At 37.5% G+C, this 23,303-nt stretch overlaps 1 protein-coding gene across 4 annotated transcripts in view; it reads left to right on the top strand.

The window, feature by feature from the left end:
• Nucleotides 1-23,072, top strand: part of PDS5B (PDS5 cohesin associated factor B) — a 114,496-nt gene extending 91,424 nt beyond the window's left edge. For 2 of the 4 annotated variants that reach the window (XM_058045088.1, XM_058045089.1), the window contains exons 28-35: nucleotides 488-607; nucleotides 944-1,006; nucleotides 3,228-3,373; nucleotides 5,416-5,521; nucleotides 8,954-9,396; nucleotides 9,488-9,589; nucleotides 12,477-12,618; nucleotides 14,164-23,072. In XM_058045088.1, the coding sequence (XP_057901071.1) occupies nucleotides 488-607; nucleotides 944-1,006; nucleotides 3,228-3,373; nucleotides 5,416-5,521; nucleotides 8,954-9,396; nucleotides 9,488-9,589; nucleotides 12,477-12,618; nucleotides 14,164-14,199 (1,158 nt within the window). In that variant the 3' untranslated portion in view covers nucleotides 14,200-23,072. The remainder of the gene's footprint in view (nucleotides 1-487; nucleotides 608-943; nucleotides 1,007-3,227; nucleotides 3,374-5,415; nucleotides 5,522-8,953; nucleotides 9,397-9,487; nucleotides 9,590-12,476; nucleotides 12,619-14,163) is intronic. The other 2 variants (XM_058045090.1, XM_058045092.1) reach the window with 2 other exon arrangements.
• The last annotated feature ends 231 nt before the right edge of the window (nucleotides 23,073-23,303 follow it).

Genomic DNA, 23,303 nt, shown 5'->3' with positions numbered 1-23,303 from the left:
AAGTGCTTTTTAGTATTTCATTTCCAAAGTGCAAGAGTAAATTTTATAGAGGAAGAAAAATACATTAGAAATCTCTGGTATTGTGTAGTGCATGTATCGAACCTTTTTTTTTTGTGGTTTTAGCATCACATCATGTCCAGATTTGTCCCTTTTCTGCTTTTCCCACAGAAATGTGTTTGAGGGAGTGGGTTTGTGGGATGTGTGTGCTCATTTGATTAATTTTGTCTTAGAAACTATGGCAAGCATTACTCTTGAATGCAGGAATACCATGAAAACCATCAGTCTTCAACTGTTAGACTCACAATGCTTTTGCTTTTACCATCTGTATTTTAGTATCCTTAGAGACACTGTTTAAGATGCAGGCTAGTGTTAAATATTTAAGATGATTGCTTTTGAACTGTGATTTCTTGTGGTCCTGTGCATGAAAGATACACTGTCTTTTTTCAAGATTTTCAATGAACTGGTTTTTAAATTTTATTATTTACAGAAACTATATACAGTCTGTGATGTAGCAATGAATATCATTATGTCAAAGAGTACAACATACAGTTTGGAATCCCCTAAAGACCCTGTACTTCCAGCCAGATATTTTACTCAACCTGACAAGGTATATTTTGGCATTTAATTTTTCTTGAGATAAGTCTGTTTAAATATTTGCTAGTTGTAATTCACAATTGTTTTTCTTAAATATTTCTTGTGTCTTCAGACTTCTCCCTCTTACATGAAAATGTGTGTTGAAAATGTATGTATGTATATGTTTTCATAAATATATATATATGTGCAGACACCAATTTCTCTTCCCTCCTACTCCCATATTACTGTTCTAGTTTAAAAAATCAAAAGCATAAATGATGTAAATTAAATCTTTCAGTACAAGCTCCAGAATGTTTATCTCTTGTTCGCTGATTATTGCTGTAATTGCCCCCACCCCCTTTTTTTACAGAATTTCAGTAACACCAAAAATTATCTTCCTCCGGAAATGAAGTCTTTTTTCACCCCTGGAAAGGTAGGTATGGTATGGGGGGTTGAGGTTTAGTGCTATGTTTGTGTTCTGGTTTGTCTTTGTTTTTGGAGTGACAGTTTTGTTTTCTTTGTTTGTGGGGTTTTTTGGTTGTTTTGTTTTTTGAAGAAAATTAGCATGTAATTAACTAATCACTATGTTTAAGAGAACCAATTGCTTCTAGGTATAGAGAAAGAGATGGGTGAAAGGAAAACTGCTGCTGTCTATACTAAGTGGTGGCCACAATGGGCAAAGCCTGTTGCCTTTAGAAGGAGAGAATCCAAAACCACCCCAATATAGCCCATAATATTTGTCAAGTTGACAAAATGGTTAACCTTTTTAGACTGCTGAAGACTACAATGTTGCATACAAAGTGGCAGCTGTGAAAAACTCTAACAGAAATAATTTTAAAAGTCACATCATTAATGTTTGGCAAAGCTGAATACCATTTTACAGTACCTTATAAGATAACTGACTGTTCTATAGTTTTGTTAATTTATTCCTTCAGAATATGCATTCTCTTGAATGGCAGTGTTCTTTCTTCACTAAAACTATAAACCCAGGTACTCTTTTGGATAAAATTAATATCTGGTAAAGGAAGTGACAAACTGTGGTTTTCATTTGGATTAATGCATCCTGTTCCAGATGACAAAGAACATTAATTTGTTACCTTGTGAGAGAAAGAAATCTTCATTACTCTTAACTTTACTAATGAAGCATTAACTGTCAGATAGTAATAATAAAGAAGGAGTGCAAGCTAGGAAAAGAAGCAGATTTCTCTTTGAGAAATTGAAAGTCAACATCTATGGATTGGAATAGATAATCATTGAAATTCTTTTGAATCCTAAGTTAATTTTTATATTATTTAAACTTCTAGTGCTGAGTACTCTAGCTCTTCTTGTGTTGTTTTGACACTTTGTAATGGGAGAGGTGTATTTGACCACAAAAATTTTCAGTTTCTTCACTATCATGGGAGGAGCATGAAATGAAAGTTGGTCTGGGTTGTCTTATTTTTGCAAGTGGAAGACTGGCTTGGGTGAATGTTAGTGGAGTGGATATAAGCAGATAACAATGAGGGCAGGAAGGCTTTGAGTGTAGATTCTGTGGAAGGGAGGAGCTCTTTGTGCAGGCCCTCTTAGTCCCTCCTCAGCAGAAAATCCAGTTGGGTGTGAATTTGAAAATCTCTTTGCTTTTGAGCTCTTTCAGCATACACTGATTAACATTTAGTTCTAAACTAATAGAAGTAAATTGTTAAGCTGGATTTAGTTCTCTAAGGTTTATTTTTGGAAAGCATATGCTATTTTTTTTGTGCTCAGTGCAGAATGAATCTTTCTAAGTGTAAAATTCCCTCTGGCTATAAAAGTATAACCAGAACTTCCATGGTCTGTAGCTCTGAAAAAAGAAACACCCAAGGCTGATATGATATGCATGTCGAACTTTTTGTAGCTGTCAGTAACTGCAGACATAGTTAGAATCTAATATTGAAGGAGAAGATGGATAATGAGAGATGCAGGGAATGGTCTTTAACTCAAATTTTTTGTACATGGGTGTTTGGCATTCTCTTTAGGAATAATTGAACTCTTTCAGCTCTCTCAAAAGTTAGTATGAGCTGGAGGCGGTTGGCAGGTCTGAAAGATAATCCAGTTAAATTAATAACCTGAAGCTCATCAGTGTCTGGAAATTGTGGCACTTAATAAAAGCCTAATATTTTTAAATCTGTGCAAGAAGTATCAGAATTTTCTCCACAGTATTTGGCTCTTGAGATTCTCATTTATTCCCCGTTGAGACTAACGTGGTTGCCAGTAATTCTCCTTTGCTGAAAGGGCTCTTGTGCTGCTATTTCTGCTTTGCTGGGCCAGGTGCTTTTCTAATGCAGATGGGGAGCTGGTTCAGGTAGATAAATCAGCAGAAAGCAAATGGCACACAGAGTGACACAGTGCCTGACTGCATGGTGCAGTGAGCACACAGCACTTCGAATGAGAGGAGGACAGAATCCAAGGCTAGAGAGAAGAATACCAGCTTTGGTGGCAGCTACTTCTTTGATTGCAGCTCCCTCAGCTTCCTTCTGGTGTCTGTTGTAGCCTTCATACAAAACTGTTTATCACTTTGTGTTAAAATTAACATAATGATTGCAGAAAGTGAAATCTGTGACTATTTTAAGCATAGTACATGTTAACAATATCTGAACGTGTAGCTTAAAATAAAGGAAATATATTTTTGGTTTCAGCCCAAAGCAGCCAATGTTCTTGGAGCAGTTAATAAGCCTCTTTCGTCAGCAGGCAAGCAGTCTCAATCCAAATCTTCACGAATGGAAACTGTAAGCAATGCCAGCAGCAGTTCAAATCCAAGCTCTCCGGGAAGGATCAAAGGGAGGTTGGTAGACAACAAAGGATCTTTGATATTTCAAATATTTGTAATGGAAACTTTGAATACTTCTATAATGTTTTCTAAGTAAAAGACAGAATTCTTTTATCTTACATTGAAGTAAAGTTAAGTACCACATTGGTATAACTGAAACCATGAATATGGCTTTCTAACTCCAGAAATAAATTTTCTTAGAAAAACCCAAAACTACAAAAACCCACCAAACAAAAACCCACCAAAAAACAAACAAGAACAAAAAAATAACTAAAAAACCTCCAAAACAAAACAAAAAAAACCCCAAACTCCAGAATCAAATTACATCCACAATTGGCTGAAGGAGAAAAGGAAAGCCTCATGTATTTTAATTTTTTTTGCGGGCAGGGTTGGGATTTTTTGCTTTATTCCCCCACATGTATATATGTACACAGGGGTGTGTGTGTGTGAGTACACACAGCTGCAGTCCCTGGGAACCTGGCTGTAATGCTACAAACACATCCCACCCAGGAAGGACTGCTAGACCTTTGTAGTGGTCCTGCATGACTTCCTCCTTGAGTCCTGCACTTTGCTGGACTTTGCAGACAAATATTTTTGGATTTCAGGTTAGCTTAGTTATGGAGAGGTGAGTGCACTGTAATGCTATATGTCATCTTCTAGTTATCTGTCTTTAAAATTATGGCTTATTTTGTGCCAGTTTTGTAGGTTATTCATCAGTTTGTGTATCTTATGTTCATTTTTTTTCTTTTAACTGAAAGTCATATTGTCACTAGTTGGTTTTTTTCATGGACAGTGAGAGATTGTATAGCGTCCACTATTTGTATTTTTTCTACTGTTTCACATTCTTTCAAGACTTAGGAAATGCTACGTTTGAATTTAAGACTTCTCATTTGGTACTGGTGTGACTATTCAATATATAATATTAATTTTAAATGTGGTGCAGTATTTTACAAGAAATATTTCTCCACTGGAAAGTCTGCAGAAAGGCTTATTTCATACATGTCATGCAGGTTCACATGCTGCACTGTATTACTGGCTAATGACAGGTTTTAGGACTCCAGATTCTTCTCTGTATCCAGCAAAACAAATCTGAGATCAAATTTTAAAAAATGCTGCACTCACAGCCTAACATGTTCTGTCATCTTCACGATCTCCCCAGTTCACTGAAGTTTAAGGGATTAGTGTTTTGGGTGGAGATGCCAAAGACAAAGAGAAGAGATGGGAAGGATTCAGGATGCACGATATTTCCAGTTTAGTCTGTCTGAATATGTACAGGCAGATTTGCATCTTTTGAGAGGATGTATAAAACCTAAGCTTCCCATTACAGCCCAGTTAATACAGTTTGTACATCTGTAGGAGTGACAGAACATCTTTCACTCGCTATGCCGTGCCCAGGCCAGGGAGTTGAGTTTGTGTGTTTCAGCACCACTTTTCATTTCCACACATAGCGTATTTCTTTTCATTAAAAAGCATGCACTGGTATTTAAAAATCTTGCTTCTGCAGATGAAATTAAATGACTTGTGCATTGGCTTTTGTGCATTACCTTTTATCTGTGGGTCTTGGTGTTTTACATATGCAGGAGGCATTATTGTCCACAATTGCATTTATAGAAACTGAAATAAAAATGAAATTGCTGCTGCAAAAAGCAGAGGGAAATTTGAATTCCTGTTTTATTGCCTAAACCTCACCATAGGAAGATGTGTGTTCTTTGGCTGGTCTGTCTGTGGGAATCTTTGATGGCTATAGGAAAGTGTAGGCAATTGTATGCAAACAAATCTCTTGCAACTCACACTCTTCTGTTTAAAAAGGCTGCTTATGTTTCCCAGTGAGAAAAGGAAATTAAACGTGATTTTGATCCAAACATTTGTCTTGAGACTTAAAGGATGCGGCTTGTGACCCTTGATATCTATAGTACCCACAGTGAAAGGTTCCTTCTGCCAAATTGTTTTTGGTTTATTAATAGATTTTTTTAATAAAAATTGTTGTCCTCAGTATTTTTTTAATGATTACCCAATGTATTATAACAATGAGGGAAATATATATTTATTCATCCTAGGCTTGACAGTACTGAAATGGACCACAGTGAAAATGAAGAATTCACACTGGCTTCACCCTTACCAGGAAAGAAAACTGACAAAAGGGACGACTCTGATCTTGTAAGGGTGAGCTGTTAAGATTCATGTGATGATATTTGAGATAATTAAAAAATATGTTGAAACATGAAACTGAGCTGATATTTTAAACTACTGGAAAATATGTTTAGAGTTGGATATGAAAATACAATGAAAAAAAAGGTTCTGTTTCTCATAGAGTCATATAGGATGCAAAAGACCTTTAAAGGTCATCAATCCGGCCATTAACTCGGAAGAATGAAGTCCACCTTGAAATCATGTCCCTGAGGCTACAGAGGCTTTGCAAAGTGGTAGTATCCTTACTAATTCTTACCAATGGAGATATATATATGTATCTATATGTAGTTCAGTAATAAGAAAGGTTCCTAATGAGGATATAAAACATCTCACTCAGATGTAGTACTTTATTATGTAAAAGAAGTTGCAAGCTGGCTAAATATTACCTTAAAAAGTATTTATACTTGTATCAGAATACAGAAAAATAAACCACAGAAGAAAACTGTAATTGTATTGTAATTCTAAAAGCAGGTCAGATAAAATAATAAGAATTTCCCTTACCACTAGTAAGTTTCACTTCTTTGTGCCTTAATAGCAGTTGACAGTCTGTAAATTTTGTAGTATTTGGGATATGCATGAGAAAGTAATAAGATAGATCAGATTTGCTAGAATTGGATTTTCTAGGCTGCATTAAACATGTCCTGTATCTGATGTCACTGCTGCTTTATTTCTTTTTACACTCTCTGACATTTCTCTTTTCTCTCATTTTGTCATTCTGGTGCATTTTTCTAGGTTGGTTGGGACATAAGCTACTGACTAGTAAAAATTCCTGAACTTTTGCTTGTCTTCAAGTATAAGTAACTATAATATACTATGGGAAAAGCAAACCAATTTATAACTAAATAAGAAAAATCTGGAATCTCTCGTCAAAAAAAAAAAAAACCACAAAACACTTCTGTAAACCCTAAAGTCTGAGAGTCCAGACAGGTCCTGGCATGCAATTCATGTTTAGAAGCATTAGTTGAAATAGTAACTACTGAGAAAGCTCAGTGATAAAGCAAATACAGGTCAGTGTCTTGAATACTTTTGAGAGGATCATTCCACTTCAAATCTGTAAGCAAGTTGCTTAAGATGGTGGATTCAGAATACATTTTGGGTTTTTTGGAGATGGGGAGCAGATTACAGCAAGGATTACCTGACAAGCAGGATTTTCATTGCATAGCAGAAGGTCCATGTTCTAAAGGTATTGCTCTTCAGGATATTTGTCTAGATTAACACCTTAGATTAACAGATTAACACCTTAGTTCTAAGGCTGTGGGACACTGTTTAGCCCCAGGGAGAAATTTTACTTTGAGAATTGGCAGCAGTTACTTACTGGCTAAAAGGAGCTGCAGTGACAGATGTGCATCTGCAAAAGCAAATAAAGTGGGGAATAACGAGAATGTCACTGAAGAAATGAACTGACAGGAGATGTCATCATTGTTCAAACATTTTTCTTATTTTCTTCTAGGGTAATTTTTTGTCCTTCAATTTCTTTTCCTTTTTACCTTCATATCCTTCCTAGATTTTCTTCCTGCTTTTCTTGAAAAAAGTTTTTGGTTAAAATGGAAACATGAATGAATATGTAAGCTGACATGTATGTTATGTCATAAGGCAGATGTACAGGGAAAAATCTTCATTCAGGTTTTAAATTATGTATCTCTGTTTATGTAGATGAAATTTCAACGAGGTAAATACTAATAAATGTGTTGAAATACAGTAATGTTACTATGAAACAAACATTGGTATGAAACAGAAATAGTGTAAATATTGGGACTTTTGGATAATTTCATGATGTGAAATGAAAGAGTCACCCATGAAATGGTGGATAGGTAATATTTTCTGCTTTTACTTTTCTGAGGGTTGCTTGGGGCAATATTGCCCTAGCAGCTGCTTACTGAAATCTTTGCACTGTCTGTGGCTCTTTACTGTGCTCTTTAGAGAACTAGAGCATGGAGAGAAAAAGGAATAGTTTCTATGAATGTTTTCAAACCTTGTGATTCAGAAGGGGTTCTATCTTTGTTGATATGTTGGAGGAAAGGGCTGCCATCCAGTGGAACCTTGACAGGTTTGAGGATTGGGCCCAGGGGAACATCAGGAGGTTCAAGAGCTCCAAGTACAACGTCCTGCACCTGGCTCCAGGCAATCCTCAGTAGCCATATAGGCTGAGGGATGAAGGGATTGAGAGCAGCCCTGCAGAGAAGGACACTCAGGGTCAGTCATGTATGAGAAATGAGACATGAGCCAGTCATGTGTGCTCACAGCCCAAAAGCCAACTGTGTCCTGGGCTGATCAAAAGGAGATTGGCCAGTGGGGGCAAGAAGGGGATTCTTGATGTCTCCTGGGACACTCATCTGGAGTGCTGTGTCCAGCTGTAGGTCCCCATTAGAAGACAGACATGGATCTGTTAGAGCAGACACAGAGAGAAATGCCACTGGAATGATCAGAGGGCTGGAACACCTCTGCTAAGAGGAAAGGCTGGGAGACTTAGGATTGTTTAGCTTGAAGCAGAGAAGGCTCTGGGAAGACCTTATTGTGGCCTTCCAATACGACAGGGGCATGTAAAAAAGATGGAGAGAGACTTTTGACTTGTCCTGTAGTAATGAGACAGGGGGGAAGCAGTCTTAAACTGAAAGAGGTGAGGTTTAGATTGGACATAAGAAAGGGATTGTTTACAGTGAGGATGATGGAACACTGGAACAGATTGCCCAGATGAGTTGTGGATGCCCTGTCATTGGAGATGTTCAGGGCCAGGTTGGATGGGGCTTTGAACAACCTGGTCTAGTGAAAGGTGTCTCTGCCCATGGCAGGGTGGTTGGAATGAGATGATCTTCAGAGGTCCCTTCTGATCCAAGCTGTTTGTTTTAAGGCTTGAGTGTTTAAGGGTTGTTTTGCTGCTCGGAGCAAATGTTGGTACAGCTCTGACAATAGTGACTTGGCAGCTACCACTAATTCCTGTGCTTCCTTTTATGGCTCTAAAGTCAGGTTGCCCACTGTCTTCTGTATTAGTGCCTTGCCAGTGCTGGCACAGGAGCCAGGCATAAGCATCCTGCAGCTCACAACAAGAGCTGAAGGCACAAGTTGGCAATTCCCATCTTCTGTCTTTATGTTTTCCTGTTAGATAGAAATGCAGTTATGGATGTTCTGTCCTACTGTGTTGGACACAGCAGAGGGTACAAATGAGGAAGGCCTTACACACTTCAGGGTTTTAACTACTCACCTTTCAAATAATCTGTCTGCATTGTCTGGTATTTTATATGTAGGTGTGTGTTTATATTTTTGCTAGTGTTTTTGAAATGCATAAGGTAAACAATCTGAGACAACTTGTGCACTTTGAAGACTGTCTTGTTGGAGGAAGCTTCTACATGTGACTGTTAATATGGCAGTTTAATTTTTTAATTTAATGGTGCAATCTTGCCTTTTCAGTCCGAGATGGAGAAGCCTAGAGGAAGGAAGAAAGCCACTATCACAGATTCAGAAGAAAAGCTAAGCATAGATGACCTGAATAAAGTGGGTCAAGAGCAGAAGCTTAGAGGTAGTCAACGGGGAAGGAAGAGACCTGCAGTTGTATCAGAAGCTGATGAAACACAATGGCAAGAGGAAAAAAGGCTAAAAGAAGATGTGATAGAAAGTGAGGATGAACAGAACAGTCCACCAAAGAAAGGGAGAAGAGGACGCCCTACCAGAACAAATAATGGGACAGCACCAAAGGAAGAACCAGTGGCAAAGTCATCAAAAAGGAGCAAAAAAAAACAACCGCCAGCAGCTGCAGTGGAAGAGGAGGAGGAGGAGGAAGAAAGGCAAACTGAAAATATTGAACAAAAACCAAAAGGCAGGCAAAACAGGACATCAAAAAGAACACAGCAGAGGTAAGTCCATCTTCTTGTAAGCTATGTGTTTTTTATCTTTGGACATTAGTTATAATTTGATGCTTTGCAATTTGGGTCTTCCTCAAAACAGAGCAGAACCATCTGAAACTAGTACAGTTGAATCAGCACAGTCTACGCCACAGAAAAGACGAGGAAGGTCATCACAAACACCACCAGCACAGCAAAAAAAAGTGTAAGTCCTCTAAATTTGTGTTTAGTGAAAATTAAATAATGCCTCTGTGCCCCTAAGCAAGCCTTTACTGAAAATACTTTGGAATGCTGTAGTTGACAGTTAAGAAAATAAATTGCTATTGTTATTTCTAAAATGTTTTTTCTTAGCTGCTTCTCCTAGGGCATTTCACAACAGAGCAGGAGGCTGTAAATAATTTTAATGTGCTCAGGTATCATGTGTGTAGCGTTGCTTTTTTGGGAGAAAAGTCAATAAAGCATACAGAGGCCTTGAAGATAGGGCTTTATTAGGACTTAGGGGAGAGGAAAGTGGCCTTGTTTGTTTCAGATAGCGGGGAAGAATCAAATTGTTACTATGGTGAAACAGAATTGTGGAGAATCAAGTTTATGCTGATTCTCCTTAAATTAATGTTCACTTTCTAATTTGTGGCCTTCTTACTATCCACTTAAATAATTTTCATGTGGAAAAGATGTGTTGTGATCAGTGAAGGGTAGTAGCTTCTGAAAATTCTGAAGTGCATTAAATTCCCAAATGAAGGTAAACTTGTCGTTGGCTAGCTTTATTTTTTTGTGCCTGCTATAGGAAAATACAGGTATCTGTACTTTTCTGTACATGTATAGATAATATATGTAAGCAGAGGTGCACAAGGGGTTATTTGACCACTTGTCTCAAACTGCAGCTCATGGAGAATATTTACTTTTCTAAAACCTGATATAAATTCCTTGGGGCACCACTTGGGGACATCTACTGTCTGACACTGTTGAATATCTCTGTTGTCTTACTGGCTTTTGGGCTTAGCATCACATTGCTCTTCCTCTGGAAGTGTAGTGTACTGACTTGCCTTAAAGCAGATCTTCCCTACAGGACAACCTTGCCTGAACAAGCTCGTGCCCTCATTTCAAATTCTGGCCTCACTCCGGATCACATGATCTGGCATATTGCATGCAATCCATCCTGACCTTTCCAGTTTCCCTGCCTCAGGTCAGACCTGTGCTTCTCCCTTACTGTGTAACCAGAAACACAGGACCAACACTGGCTGCTTACTCCAGAAGTCACTACCACATGTGAAGTAGAACAAGGGCTGGAAACTGCTTCTGCCATGCAGTGAAGACAAACCAACAAGTTATTGTTGGGTGATGTGCTATGTGGTGTTTGTCAAACATGCCTTTTACTACATACTTAAATAACTTTTCTCTGTGAAGTTGATGTGTTTCTTTACTCCATTTTAAGCGGACAGTAAACTATATCACTACCCACAATCAGTAACCAGCATAGCTCTCATTCACATGGATGTACATTGTTCCTGTCAGCTGTCAGGGTTCAAAGTTGTTGGATCTATTCTAGATTTCATTTAAAAAGTAAAAATGGGGTTGTGTTTGTTTGTTTTATCAGACCACTCATATTTTGACTGTTCTTTTTCCAAATCTGCAAGGAAAAGGTGAGACAGTAGCCATTTCTCAGTCTTCATAGTGCATTGTAGTTAAGCCTTTCTCCCTCATCTACATCAGTTTTCACTGAAGGAAGTTGATAGACTGAGCCAGCATTGTGTTCTGCAAGATAAATTTATTTATACCAAATGCTTAAAGCTTTCTGTGCTCCTTGGTAGTGGATTTTGCATAAGAATTTGGGATTTTGTGTATGAGGTGATAATGTATCCTGTGGGTGGTAGCGTATAACCTATTTCTGATAGGAAATTGGGTTACCAATTAGCACATATGAACAGGCTTATTTTTGTGATATATGAAAGGAAGAACCTAGCCTGTGAATCATTCTTCTGCTTGCTTTTCAATTCCATTGCTTCTACCAGTCTTGGAGGACTTGAGTTGGGCTAATTTTTGTTAAGGGATGGCAAGTTGGTTGGTTTGGAAATACTATAATTGTTGTGCAATTGAGAGATTTTATTTTGTCTGAATTTTATTGGTTCTCAGGGTTGAAAATTCCTACCACTTTGACAATGTGAATGCATCAGAGTACGATTGTTTTGGATCTGTGCCCCCACTGGAGATTGAAGTCTGTCTGTTGTGTGCCTTGAACTGAGTTTCTGGTTTCATTTCAATCAAAACGTCACCAACTTTGGGTGCACCAAGACTGCACCTGCAGTAAATGGGATGATTCAGTGATTTGATTCTGAATTGTGCTACTGTATTGTAGGTGCAACTGTGGAGTTTTGGATACATTTGTAGTTGGCTTTTTTTAAAGGCAAGGAGTGTTGGCTAATTCTCCTTTTAAGCAAATGAGTGCTTTCTGCTTGTGGCACAAATCCCATAACCAACACAGACAGTTTAAGGAATTGTTGAGTGATTGTTCTTGATTATCTTGATTAAGGTATTGTTACACTGGTTATCCCTAAATAGCTTGGACAATTTGAATTTTAGGTGTAAATTTCATGGGTAGTAATATGGGTTCTTCTAGGTCTGAAGAAACAGATGCAATTATTCAGATTTGTTGTGTAAGAAGTCTTGGAGAAGTAGTGTACATCTGTTCATGAAATTGAATAGAGAGAAAACTAGCAAACAATATTCAGTCTCTGGCTGTTTGGCTTTTCCTGTTCACTGGTTAGTGTTGTGTCAACCTATTTTGGCCTGTATCATGGCACTGACAAGAAAAATCTGCCACGTCTGTAGAGGCAAAATTGTTCAGTTTGTGCTCCTGGGCCTCTATTGTGGAACAGTTTTGTTTTCAAATGGTGTTGTCCAGCCTCCTAGTTTCACTTCAGTTCTGTGCATGGATGAACTAGACAGGTGTAAAAGACAGCAGCATTATATAACAAGAAATGGTAACGTTGCTGTTTTTGTGAACGAGAATGTTTGCTCTGTTATACAGTTTATACATACGTATTGTAGATGTACAGGTGCTGTGAAGCTGATCTGTATTCTTCTTCTCATTGTAGCCGTGCAGGGCGTTCCAAACAAGCAGCCAGTAAAGAGAATGAATCCAGTGAAGAGATGGATGTGTTTCAGAGCAGTTCACCTGTCAGTGATGATATTCCCCAGGAAGAAGTAATGGAAGAAGAGGAAGTTTCCACAATCAATGTAAGAGAAATGCCTGAGCTTTTCTTTGTGAGTCTTTGTGGTGTTCTCTGTGTATTGGTGATCAGACAATGGCCTCTGTTCTTAGAAAGATTTCTTGTTTTTAGAACTTAACCTTCCTCCTTTAAAATGAATGGGGTGGTTGTCAGCTGCCACTGTTGTGTAGTGGAGCTGCACTGTAGTTTCCTAGAGAATCTGCATTTCTTAGAAAATATAATTTTTTATTAAGTATCTTGAAGTTTCTGTCCTGTGTAGCCTTTCCTATCTGTATGCCAGAATTGTGTAGCATCTCATGGGAATTATTTTCCAGGTAACTCCTGCAATTCTTCTCATCTAGATTTTAATAATGAATAAAGCTTCTTTATACAATGTTGGGAAGGATGAAACAAGAAAGCCTTATAAATATGACTGCTTGGCAAAAGATTTTGAGAATATAGAAACTATAAGTGAGATTGAAATGAAAGCAACCTTTGAGATGCCTTAGTTGCTAAAAAACAATGATGTGACCAGCTGAATGTAATCCCCCCTAGAAGAAACAGTTCCCTCTGCAAGCAAGCAAGCCTAAGAGTCAGAGCAAGCCCTGCAGCTTGGCAGATGGGGCCCAAAGAATAAGATTTAGGGTTTAAAACGTAAACACAGTATAGTAATGTAGTGATTCTTATAGGTTGTATAGAAATGTTATAGGATATGCATGCTGTAGTAGATTGGTCAATGAGAATCTGAATATTCAACACTGAAGATGATTTATTGTATTTTAACGAGAACTTCGCTCTCTTTGCTCTCTTATCTCTTCTCACTCTCTCTCCTTTTGTCCCGCTCTTCTTCGTGCCCTTTTCTCTTTGTCTTCTCCTCTGCACTTCTTCACCCCCTCCTTTCCACATGCTCTCCGCTCTTAAACCTTTGTCTTTAACTCTCTTCCACTTTAAGCCTCTCTTCTCTCGGGCCTGCTCTGAGCTGCGGCTGGCAGCTCGCAACAGGGCCCTGCACCCACGCCCTTTGCAATAAACTGCAAGTTATACGACTTGGCTTCAAAAAAAATCTCATCTCCATCCGTCCCAACCGTGCGACCCCCAGCAGCTCCTACAATACAAAACAGACACACCGAATGAATAGTACTGGAAAATAAGCATGGAGTTTGGAACAGAATCCTAAACTATCTCTTCCTCTTACCAGCATATGTTAAAATGAGTTCACTTTTATCTTTATTTCATACAAATACATTGGCAATGTTAGTAGTCACACTAAAACTGAGAATGCCTTTACACTTTTGGATAAATCTGGTGATTGGAGCATCTGAGGGTGGTATGAAAACCCTGAGAAAGGAAACTGCATTGTTGTGAATTCCATTAAGCATGCAGGCTCAGTAAATGGAGTTGGTCATTGACTGAGACTTGTACTTGTGACCAAATGAATAATGAATGACACTGCATATGGATACTCAAACATTGAGTAAGCCTGAGCATTTTTCCATTATAAAATGTATTTGTTCTTGAATTTTTCATTTTTTTTTTCTGTAAAAAACGTTTCAAATATCTTTTCTCCAAATAGGTCCGTCGCAGAACTTCCAAAAGGGAAAGACGATGAGTGAGCATGTAGTTACCAGCCTTCCAGGTGAAAGCTTTGAAGAATGCTTTTAATATAAAGCTTGAGACTGAATGAAGCTGTTAGTGCACAAATGGGGTTGCTGAAGAGAAGACAAAACCTATTTTACTGCCCCTGCATTTGCAGTCCCTAGGTCACAAGCTTTAGCCACACACATGTTGATATCATTAACTGTGGATTTTTGTGAAGTGTAATGTGCGCTGGCTTTGTAGACATATGAACTAAAGAAGAAAACTGTAAATAGTTCTTTTTTTAATGTTTCTGACTTATAAAGTGCTTGTATAGCTTTTATCTGCGGCTTTAAACTGACAGTACCCCACTGTTTATTGGATCGATTGATTTAAAAAAAGAACAGAGTTTGTTGAAAATTGATCTCAAGCAATATCTGTCAGTGTTCGTATTTGTACTCTTGTTGACGTTTAACTGTGAAAAACAAGTCAGTTGAACAAATAGTGCCACATTCTTTTGCCACTATTTGTCGAGGAGAAGAAGAAGAAGAAAAAACAGTCTTTGTGTCCTTCATGAATATAACCTAGTGTTTACCTTCAGGCACCTACCTATCATCAGAGGTGCTAAATTACTTTCTTTTACAGTTGAACAATATTGGATAGAATAATACAAGACATGCAAATTTGGAAAGAAGTTTTGTTTCGCACCTCAGTATTGACGCCAGACTTTTCTGGACTTGTAGTGGCATTGAAAATTCAAAAAGGATTTAAAATACTTTAATTTTAAAAGTGTGTTATTAAATAATGTACTGAATACCCTACCCATTTTATCTTCCCCTATCAGTTTTTATTAATCTACTGTATCAATAAAATTCTGTAACTGAGTTTTTAATAGTCTAGTATGTTAATGTGTATAGATATTTCCTTCTGAACATGATGTTCACAAAGAGCAAATTATTACTACGTTATAATATGAAATCTGATATATAAACATTAGTGAAAATACAGTTCTTATTACAATGTAAAGTTAATCACAAAGAGAAATTTTATTGATGCAGTGTGTCTTTATAAAGCTGTTCTTGAGAGCCAAGTGTTTTGTATTTTATAGTGAAGTTGCATGTTTATGAAAAATGTGCTGAAAATGGGATGTAATGTTTTTTTTTTGAAACTCGTATCTAGCAGTAGTATATGGTAGGTTGCCTCATGAGAGATCCTTTTATTGAGAGTTTATTGTACCTTTCTGTTTTATTTTTGATTTTTGAGCCAAATTTTTTTGGTATGAAGAGCTAAGTTTTTCGTTGAATAACCAGCTGTCAATTATTATGGTCAAAGTATTCAAGATTTGAATGAAGCTTCATTTTTATTTTGTGCTACAATAGAGAGAGGTTGGTTTGTGTTGGGGCTTTTTTTGTTTTGTTTGGAGGTGTTTTTTTTTTTTTTTTTTTTTTAGTTATAATCTGTAAAAAAAAAAAAAAAACCAACAAAAGAAACAAAATACATAGAGCAGTATCCTGTATACAGTTTAACAGTTTACAAACTGTCTTTGAACCAAAATATATCAGTTGTTTATACTCTGCTTAGCCAAGCACACATCATAATTTCAGGTGCTGTTCTCCCTCTGGTTCCCTACAGTTGACAACACATGAAAAATAAATTTCTAACCTAAGAAAATTTTATTTCACTGAATAATGGAGCATTTTCACATAATCCATCAATAAATAAGTTATTGTTGCAAGGTTACCTGTAAAGATTATAGGAAAGGATAATACTAAACCACAAATCCACCAATTACCAAACTGTAAGGTCACTAATAAAACAAGCAACCTTTAGAATTTTTTTCATTATTCATTTTTTTTGGTACCACTAGGAAAAAGTATTATAAACAATTAGATTATTCTGCCTCATCTTAACTTTCCCCCCTCTTCCAGTATTCAGCTTTTCAAATTTTATACCTATAGATGTGGGGGAAATGCTGACTAGAAAGGCAGTTTATGGTTGATGTGAATTGACTTTGAAATAGTTGGCACAACAGAACTGGCTTACTTATGCTTCAGCAGTGCAAATGCAAGTTGTTGAGGGCTTTTTATGGTATAAAATGATTGAAAGCTAACTTTGTATTTTCCTCTTTGACAGAATTGCACTGAAAACATTTATGGAAGATGTACCTTTAAGTCAATTTTATAAAAAAATATGAAAAAGTAATGCTGAAACTGCTGCAGACTCTTGAGGCTTTATGTGCATAAACATGGTTAGGTTAAACTTCATGGAATATTGATGCACCATTACTGATCATAATGTTTATTGTAAATTTAAACTATAGTTTTGCAATTTAAATGCTTATTTCTTGGGTAATAATGTGTAAATCATTATTTCTTGAGAAATAGGCACAGCAAATATGTCATTCTTGTATTCAAACCTCTTCTAAGTTCATTCTCATCTCATATAAAGAAAATGAATATTTTATGTACTAACATTTTGAGATCTGCGTACATAGCTACAGTAGATTATAATTATGTATAAAAGATAAATTGCTAACATTCAGTTAGCATGCTCTTCTGCAATGATAATGTTAAGTTTATAAAAATGTACTGTATTACATTAAAAGATCAAATTGAACTCACTGTAACAAGTTCCAGTATGACATTTTTGTGAGATTACCAAAGTATCTTGCTGTACTTTGCAGCAAATAAATATTTTGTTACATTTCCATTTTTTGCTGCAGTGCAACAGGAAACTTTCAGTGATCTGTAGTTCATGTGCAAAATCCAAACAGGGATTTTAATCTTTATACTAGTATTTAAAAATAATTCATTGATTCCAGAAGCATGGTGGTTTTTTACCTGTCACAGACTGAGATAATGAATATTTAGGGCTAGCTAACCCACTAATAGGGAGGAAACATGAAAGTGTTTGAAAGTTCTAATGTGACTATACCTGTTTCACCTCAGATAATCAGAATCCTGTATTAACTATACTTGACTCTGCCAATTGACTTTATTTTCTAGTAAAATTGAATCCCTTTACAAATATTTTGACACTTGCTGTTTTGACATTTGGATCTCTGTGAACAAAAATATTAGTTTACAAAAAGATACTAATATTAAAGACATTTTCACCAAAAATGAATATGCTCAGTTTGTGAGTAACTTGCAAAAAACTTAAGTCTTGAATCCTAAATACATTATTCTGGCGTAGCATTTGTCATCTGATACTCTAGAAAAGGCACCACCAAACATGAGAGGGGTGTGTGCGGTTTTCTTGCTGCTTTTTTTTCCGTGTGTAGGTTTTGACAGATTATCCAAGTCTGCTTTTGTGAATGCACACAGTAGGTTTTGCATCCTGCAAGTTTACTTATCATTCATACTTATCCCTGTCGCTCTGTGGGGTTAATTCTTAAATGCAGTCATCCTGTGCAAATACAAGTACAAATCCAAGATCGTTGTTGGAATATTCTCACAGTTGTCCACACAGAGGATACAAGGACCTTAAAACAGGACACCAGCAATAAGCAAATTTCTGAGTTTGTGGAAAATGATTCTGGAATAATTTTACAGACTTGCCTGTGTTTCAATATATATAGTGTAGAGATGGATACATCTCTGCCTCATCCAAGCAGGTGCAGTACATATTTTACAAATACTTTTTTAAAGAGACACATTCAGGTATGGCAGTGTGTTTGATCAAGGCTCGTGTCTGCAAATACACATGACTAAGATGAGTTCTAGATGGCCATCCTGCTACTCTGATGGTTATATAATGACCAAAATGATAAAATTCACTGGACCAAGACCAGTCATCCATCAGGAGGAGTAGAAGAATCTGCATGCATTCTTCTTCCTGTTGTGCTCAGAGATTGCCATTCCAGTCTTTGCATCTTTCTTGGATGTTACCTTTACAAAAGATGTTTACTAATTTAGGTGCAACATCCTAACATTGGCTGAAGTGATTTCTTTTCCACAGACAAGCAAACTTCCTGAAGTGTCAGTAGGTTTGTCCCACATCTTCAGGATGCCCTCATTGCGTACAATACAGCTTCTCTATTTTGTTGATCATGGAAAAGTAAGAAGCTGAATGTTGGCAATTGGTACAGAAATACAGACAAGAAACTTCCACCCAATTTACTTTAAAATTCATCAGATTCTGCTGTCTAAAAGATCCAGTCTCTTCACAATGGTCCCCAAGTGCCTCTGTATTTGTGTGGGCAGGATAAACATAGTCTTGTACAGTGTGTACAGTAGGAAAACATTTCATGCTTGCATTTTTTTAGTACCTCAGTACAGTCATGATGTGGTTTTTAGTAGCACTTTCCTTTCTGTAATGAAGATGTATATTGTATATTCTTTTTTAAACAGCAGCATCATATCAACGTAAGAAGAAGAAAGAAAGCAAGCCTCTAAATACAGATTTCTACTCCTGCAAATAAGTCTATCAGTAATGATGCAGTATGCTGGAATTACTTTGACATACGAGTTCTTTGAAGGATGGATAACATAAGGTGTTTGATTTGGCTAGCTGTGTTTCCCATACTTGTATCCTACCTCACACATGTAGACACAAAGAAATGCAGTATTTTGCAAGTCAAAGCAGTGGTACTGAGCATTGTCCCTGTCTACTTGGAAGTAATTTTGTTATTAAAAAAGAAATTGCAGGTCACAGATTTGTTAGTGGCGCTGAACAGATTCAGTGTGCTGATGGCTTCCGATCATATGTTCTGTAATACTGTGCCAGTATTGTTTTTCATTATTTTTTATAGGTAGAAGACAATTGCACAAGTTATGAAATGCAGTCTAAGAGAACATGAGAACTTAGTAGCAATATCAATAGTGGTAACTTCAGTTGCTGTTACAGTGTAGAAGATTGTGTTAGAATGAAACAATCTTATCCTAAAAAGCTTTTTCTTTACTATGTTGGGAAGACAAGCTGATAATGTAAAGCAGCTTTCTTCTTGATCACAGCACCTTGAAATAGTCTGGTTTGTAACAACTGGTTTTTTTGCTAAATATACTTTAAACTTGCAGGTTCCTGTGTTCCTTGTAGTGTATTTCTATCAGGCAAAATTAAATTCTTGTACGCTAAAGATATTTTGAAGAAGAGAAGAGTTTTTAATCCTTATTTAATAAACTAATAAGGTGTTCATTTTAAGCAAAGAGGTTTTTGGGGGTTGGCATTTGTTGGGCATTTTTAATAGCCGTACCTACAGATGTAGTAACATGTTACATGAGCATGATGTGCTTCGCCATTTTTCTGGAGTCTTTGACCTGTGAGACACTGAAAGGCAGTAGAAACTGCCTTTGTGTTTTCCCCAAAAGGCATTTACTCTCATTCTTCAATGATGATTTCAAAAGATTAATAAATGATTGTTTAATTATCTTCTGCTATAATCTCTATGGTTTAGGTGATGAAAAAACAACAGTGGAGCCAAGTGTGTGGTTGACTAATAAGTGGGGTATTGGGGATTATTGATTTGAAAGGTGCTGGAGAGATCAGTGAAGAGTAGGGAATCACACATAAATGAGGTAGGAATGCAGTCTCTTGATATGAGATGATCTATGATAGGAGTGTCCTACTCAAGATGAAAGCTGAGAGGAGGAAACTAAGTTGGTGATCATGCTATTATTATTATTTATTTAAGAGAGGAGAACTGAGGATATGTTGCTTTCTCTGATTTGGAGGAAAATGTATAAGAACGTGCATAGAATTGAGACTAATACCAGGAGTGTTTGTGGAAAGAGAGCAATGGCTACTGCTGAGGGCAAATGTCATTAGTAAGGAATTTGGAATAGTTTGGCAAAAGAGGATTCTAACCTCCATAGGTAGGAAGTAGGGCAGCATTCATTTATGTGCTGAACTAAAACTGGGGCAGAAGAGGTTGAGGTATAAGCCATTGGGAAACAAGAGCTTTCAAAGCTGCCTAATAGCAGCAGCCTGCACAGGTCCACATTGCAGATAGCAGCATTTAAGCTTTGGAATGATGTTTCCTACAGTGCCTCTCATTCAGTCTTTCAATGTGACCTCTTTTCTCAGCAGCATTTTGTGAAACCCTGACTATCTGCTCTTCCTTAGTAATATCAGTACTTTCCTAGCAGCCTGGGATGATTCTTCCCTTCCTTCCCATATGGATGTCCTCTTCAACTTGACAGTGTGAGTCCTGTGCCCAGTCACTGGCTGCTTTTCATTCCTTTCAGTGGGCCCCAGCCAGGCAGGCTTCTGACTCTTTCTGTTTGTGACATGGGCTCTTTGCTGAGTGGGTGCTTGGTCACTGAAAAGCTTCCTCAGGAAAGCAGTCACAGCAACAAGCCTGACAGAGTTCAGGAGTGTCTGGATGACGTTCTTGTAATTAAGTTTATTTTTAGGTAGTCCTGTGAGGAGCAGGGAGTTTGACCTGATGATCGTTATGGTTTCTTGCCAACTCGAGATGATCTTTGTTTCTAAATGCAGCTGTTGTGCTGCATGTTTCACAAGCATTGAGCTGTAAAGCAAAAGCAGTCCTCAGACTGCAGGGTGTATTGGAAAAGGTTTGGACAGGTTTGGTAATTCACAAGAGAAGTAGCAGTAGTTGAAATGCTGCTGTGTTTTGTTACCTCATTTTCCCAACATCTGGTGAACCAAGTTCCTTCCAAGGTTATAGGTATTAGTACTTCAGCAAAACTAGGAAGGTGTCTTCCAAAATCTGGCCTGTGTTATCCAGGGAAATGGCAAGTAAGGACTCCCCTGAAACATAAGTAGCCAACTATGTGTTCCCAAATACACTTTGTTTTCTAAGTCAAAAGGAGGAATAATACAGAGAGATTCACTCTTTTCTTGCTCCTGGTATTAGGGAAGAAACAAGTCTTCGGTAGGAATGTGAGAGAAAATGAAGACTATTGCAGTAGGGAAGATCAAGTTTTGCCAAACCATTTTTTGTAGTCATGGAAAGAACAGGAGAAGTTCAGGAAATATGTATCACTTCAGCAACATTTAATGATTATTTACTTGGGTGCTATCCTGACAAGTGTGTGACTGTGGGCTATGGGATATTGCACTCATTCTCCATGGGATAGTATTTAATCTCTGCAAGGATCTAAAAATTAATTTTGTTTTCATCTGAAGCTGTTCAGTTACTTTTATTGTTTATCTTTCTATAACTGTTATTTAATATCTGGTCAGCATTCATTTCCTGTTTTCAACTTTTGCATTTAAACAAAATAGTAAAGTGAGAGATGGCCATGACACAGAATTGCTGTCATTTAATGTTATCATACTTACTTCAGGTAAAATATTTGATGTAAAATGAGAACACTTTAAATCCATGCTTAATTCATTAATATGTTCAAAACTTGTGACTTTGTCATCTTAGTTTCTGTGCTACTATTTGATATTGAACATTGTTTTATTTTGTGTTGCTTTCTGTTTATGCAGGAAAAAAGTCCTTAGTGTACTGTAGCTGTCCCTGCTTAGGACCCACCATCCTATCTAACTTCAAGACTTATGAGGACTTCTAAATAGTTGTTTAAGTAGTTGGATTGTCCCATTTTGTTATAAAGGCAAAAATTGCCCAAGTGTTCCTCAGTTAAAATTTCTGGGATGAATGACTGAGACAGCTGGAGGGCTTCTCACAGTGGATCTCCTGTTTGAATCTCTGGATTCCATGTTCCTGTTAATGTGATGCTCCTGATAGCCACTACCTCTGCTAGACGTAGGGAGATACTAAACCTCACATCCTTCTCTCTAGTCTTTCAGCCACATTTTTCCATTCTTCTGTTGTGTTAATTTTAAAAGGAGTGGGAGTTTCATCTCTGCCAGGAAATTACTTCAAATCTTTAAATCTTTTTCTTGTGAGGCTTTTGCTTTTATGTGTAATTTGTCTGTCATGGTTTTGATATCAAAAGGCATTTCAATGTTTTATTGTTTTGGGGTTTTTTTAAACCACATAAATTCAGACCTTTGGACACCTTCTGCTGTTCACTTCCCCTGCAGGCATTCTGTCCAGGTGTTCTGCTATTTCTAGCCAGTAACTGTACAACAGGCTGTTAGTCTGTGTCCAGGCCTTCTGCGAGATACTTTTAAGAGGTGAGTGGTCAGAGTGGCTTCTGCCCGGACTCAGGTGACTTCTGGAACATTGAGGATCTACTGTATTCTGGTTATCCCATACACCTGCGTGCAGCCTCATCCATGCTCTTGCAAATCTGGATTTCACCACACAAATTCCATCATGTGAACTCATGGGGGTCATCTGGCTCCCTGACATGACACAGCATGGTGGGATTTTTGAGAACTTTCTCCTGTGCTAGGCAGTAGCCAACTACTGCTAAACTACCAGCTGCCTTAAAAGGGGTGTAACATTTTCATGGGAGTGCAGACCAATTCATTTGAAGAAAGCATTAGTTAGTGTATGCAGTGGGTGAACTTTGAGAGACATGAGCATTCTACTTGGGTTTTTTGTCATTTGGTGTCTGCTATCAACACATTCCTGCAGCTGAGAGGTGCTGAAATGCTGAGTATGAGAGGAGTAAGAATCCAGAACATGGCAGCTTTGTGTATGGCAAGGGGAACTCCCCTGTCCCACGTGCCAGAGAGAAATACAACCATGTAGGAACCGTTGTTATTAAAGTAGCAGATGTGTGTATTTGCTTACTTTCTGCCATTCTTGCTGTTAGTCTTCTGAAACATCTGATATTATAATCTTTTACAGAGCAGAAACTGAAATGCAACAGTTTTGTCATGTGTACATTTGTAAGAAAGGTCAGATTGGGAGTATGTGCTGAAAAACCCAGGTGTTCCATGGTCTTGGCTTCTGTGCACAGCTGTGGCAATGTTTATTTGTAAGAACTCCAGTGCCTGTTGAGTTGTGCCTCTTTATTTTTCCTCTTACACATTTACATTCTTAATGTGCTGAAAAAGGTTTGAAAACAAGGTTTCAATATTTAAGCATAGTATATTGCTTTTCTTATTTGAACCCTGGTTCTTGCTTTTCCTCATATGGTACAGACTGCTGTGGAAATAGTGAGTACAAAGGGGAGGGCTACAAAACTAGGGAGAAGTCCTCATGGGAGAGTGGAGTTCACTGTTGCTCTACACAACAGGCAGCATCTGAGATCAGTAAAACATTGGCAGTAGCCATGGAAAACTCCTCAGAAGAAAAGTGCCATGTGCTAAAAA

This window comes from Melospiza georgiana, chromosome 2, assembly GCF_028018845.1.
Source record: "Melospiza georgiana isolate bMelGeo1 chromosome 2, bMelGeo1.pri, whole genome shotgun sequence".
In the NCBI taxonomy this organism is placed as follows: domain Eukaryota; kingdom Metazoa; phylum Chordata; class Aves; order Passeriformes; family Passerellidae; genus Melospiza; species Melospiza georgiana.
This window is presented reverse-complemented; position numbering and strand designations above follow the sequence as displayed.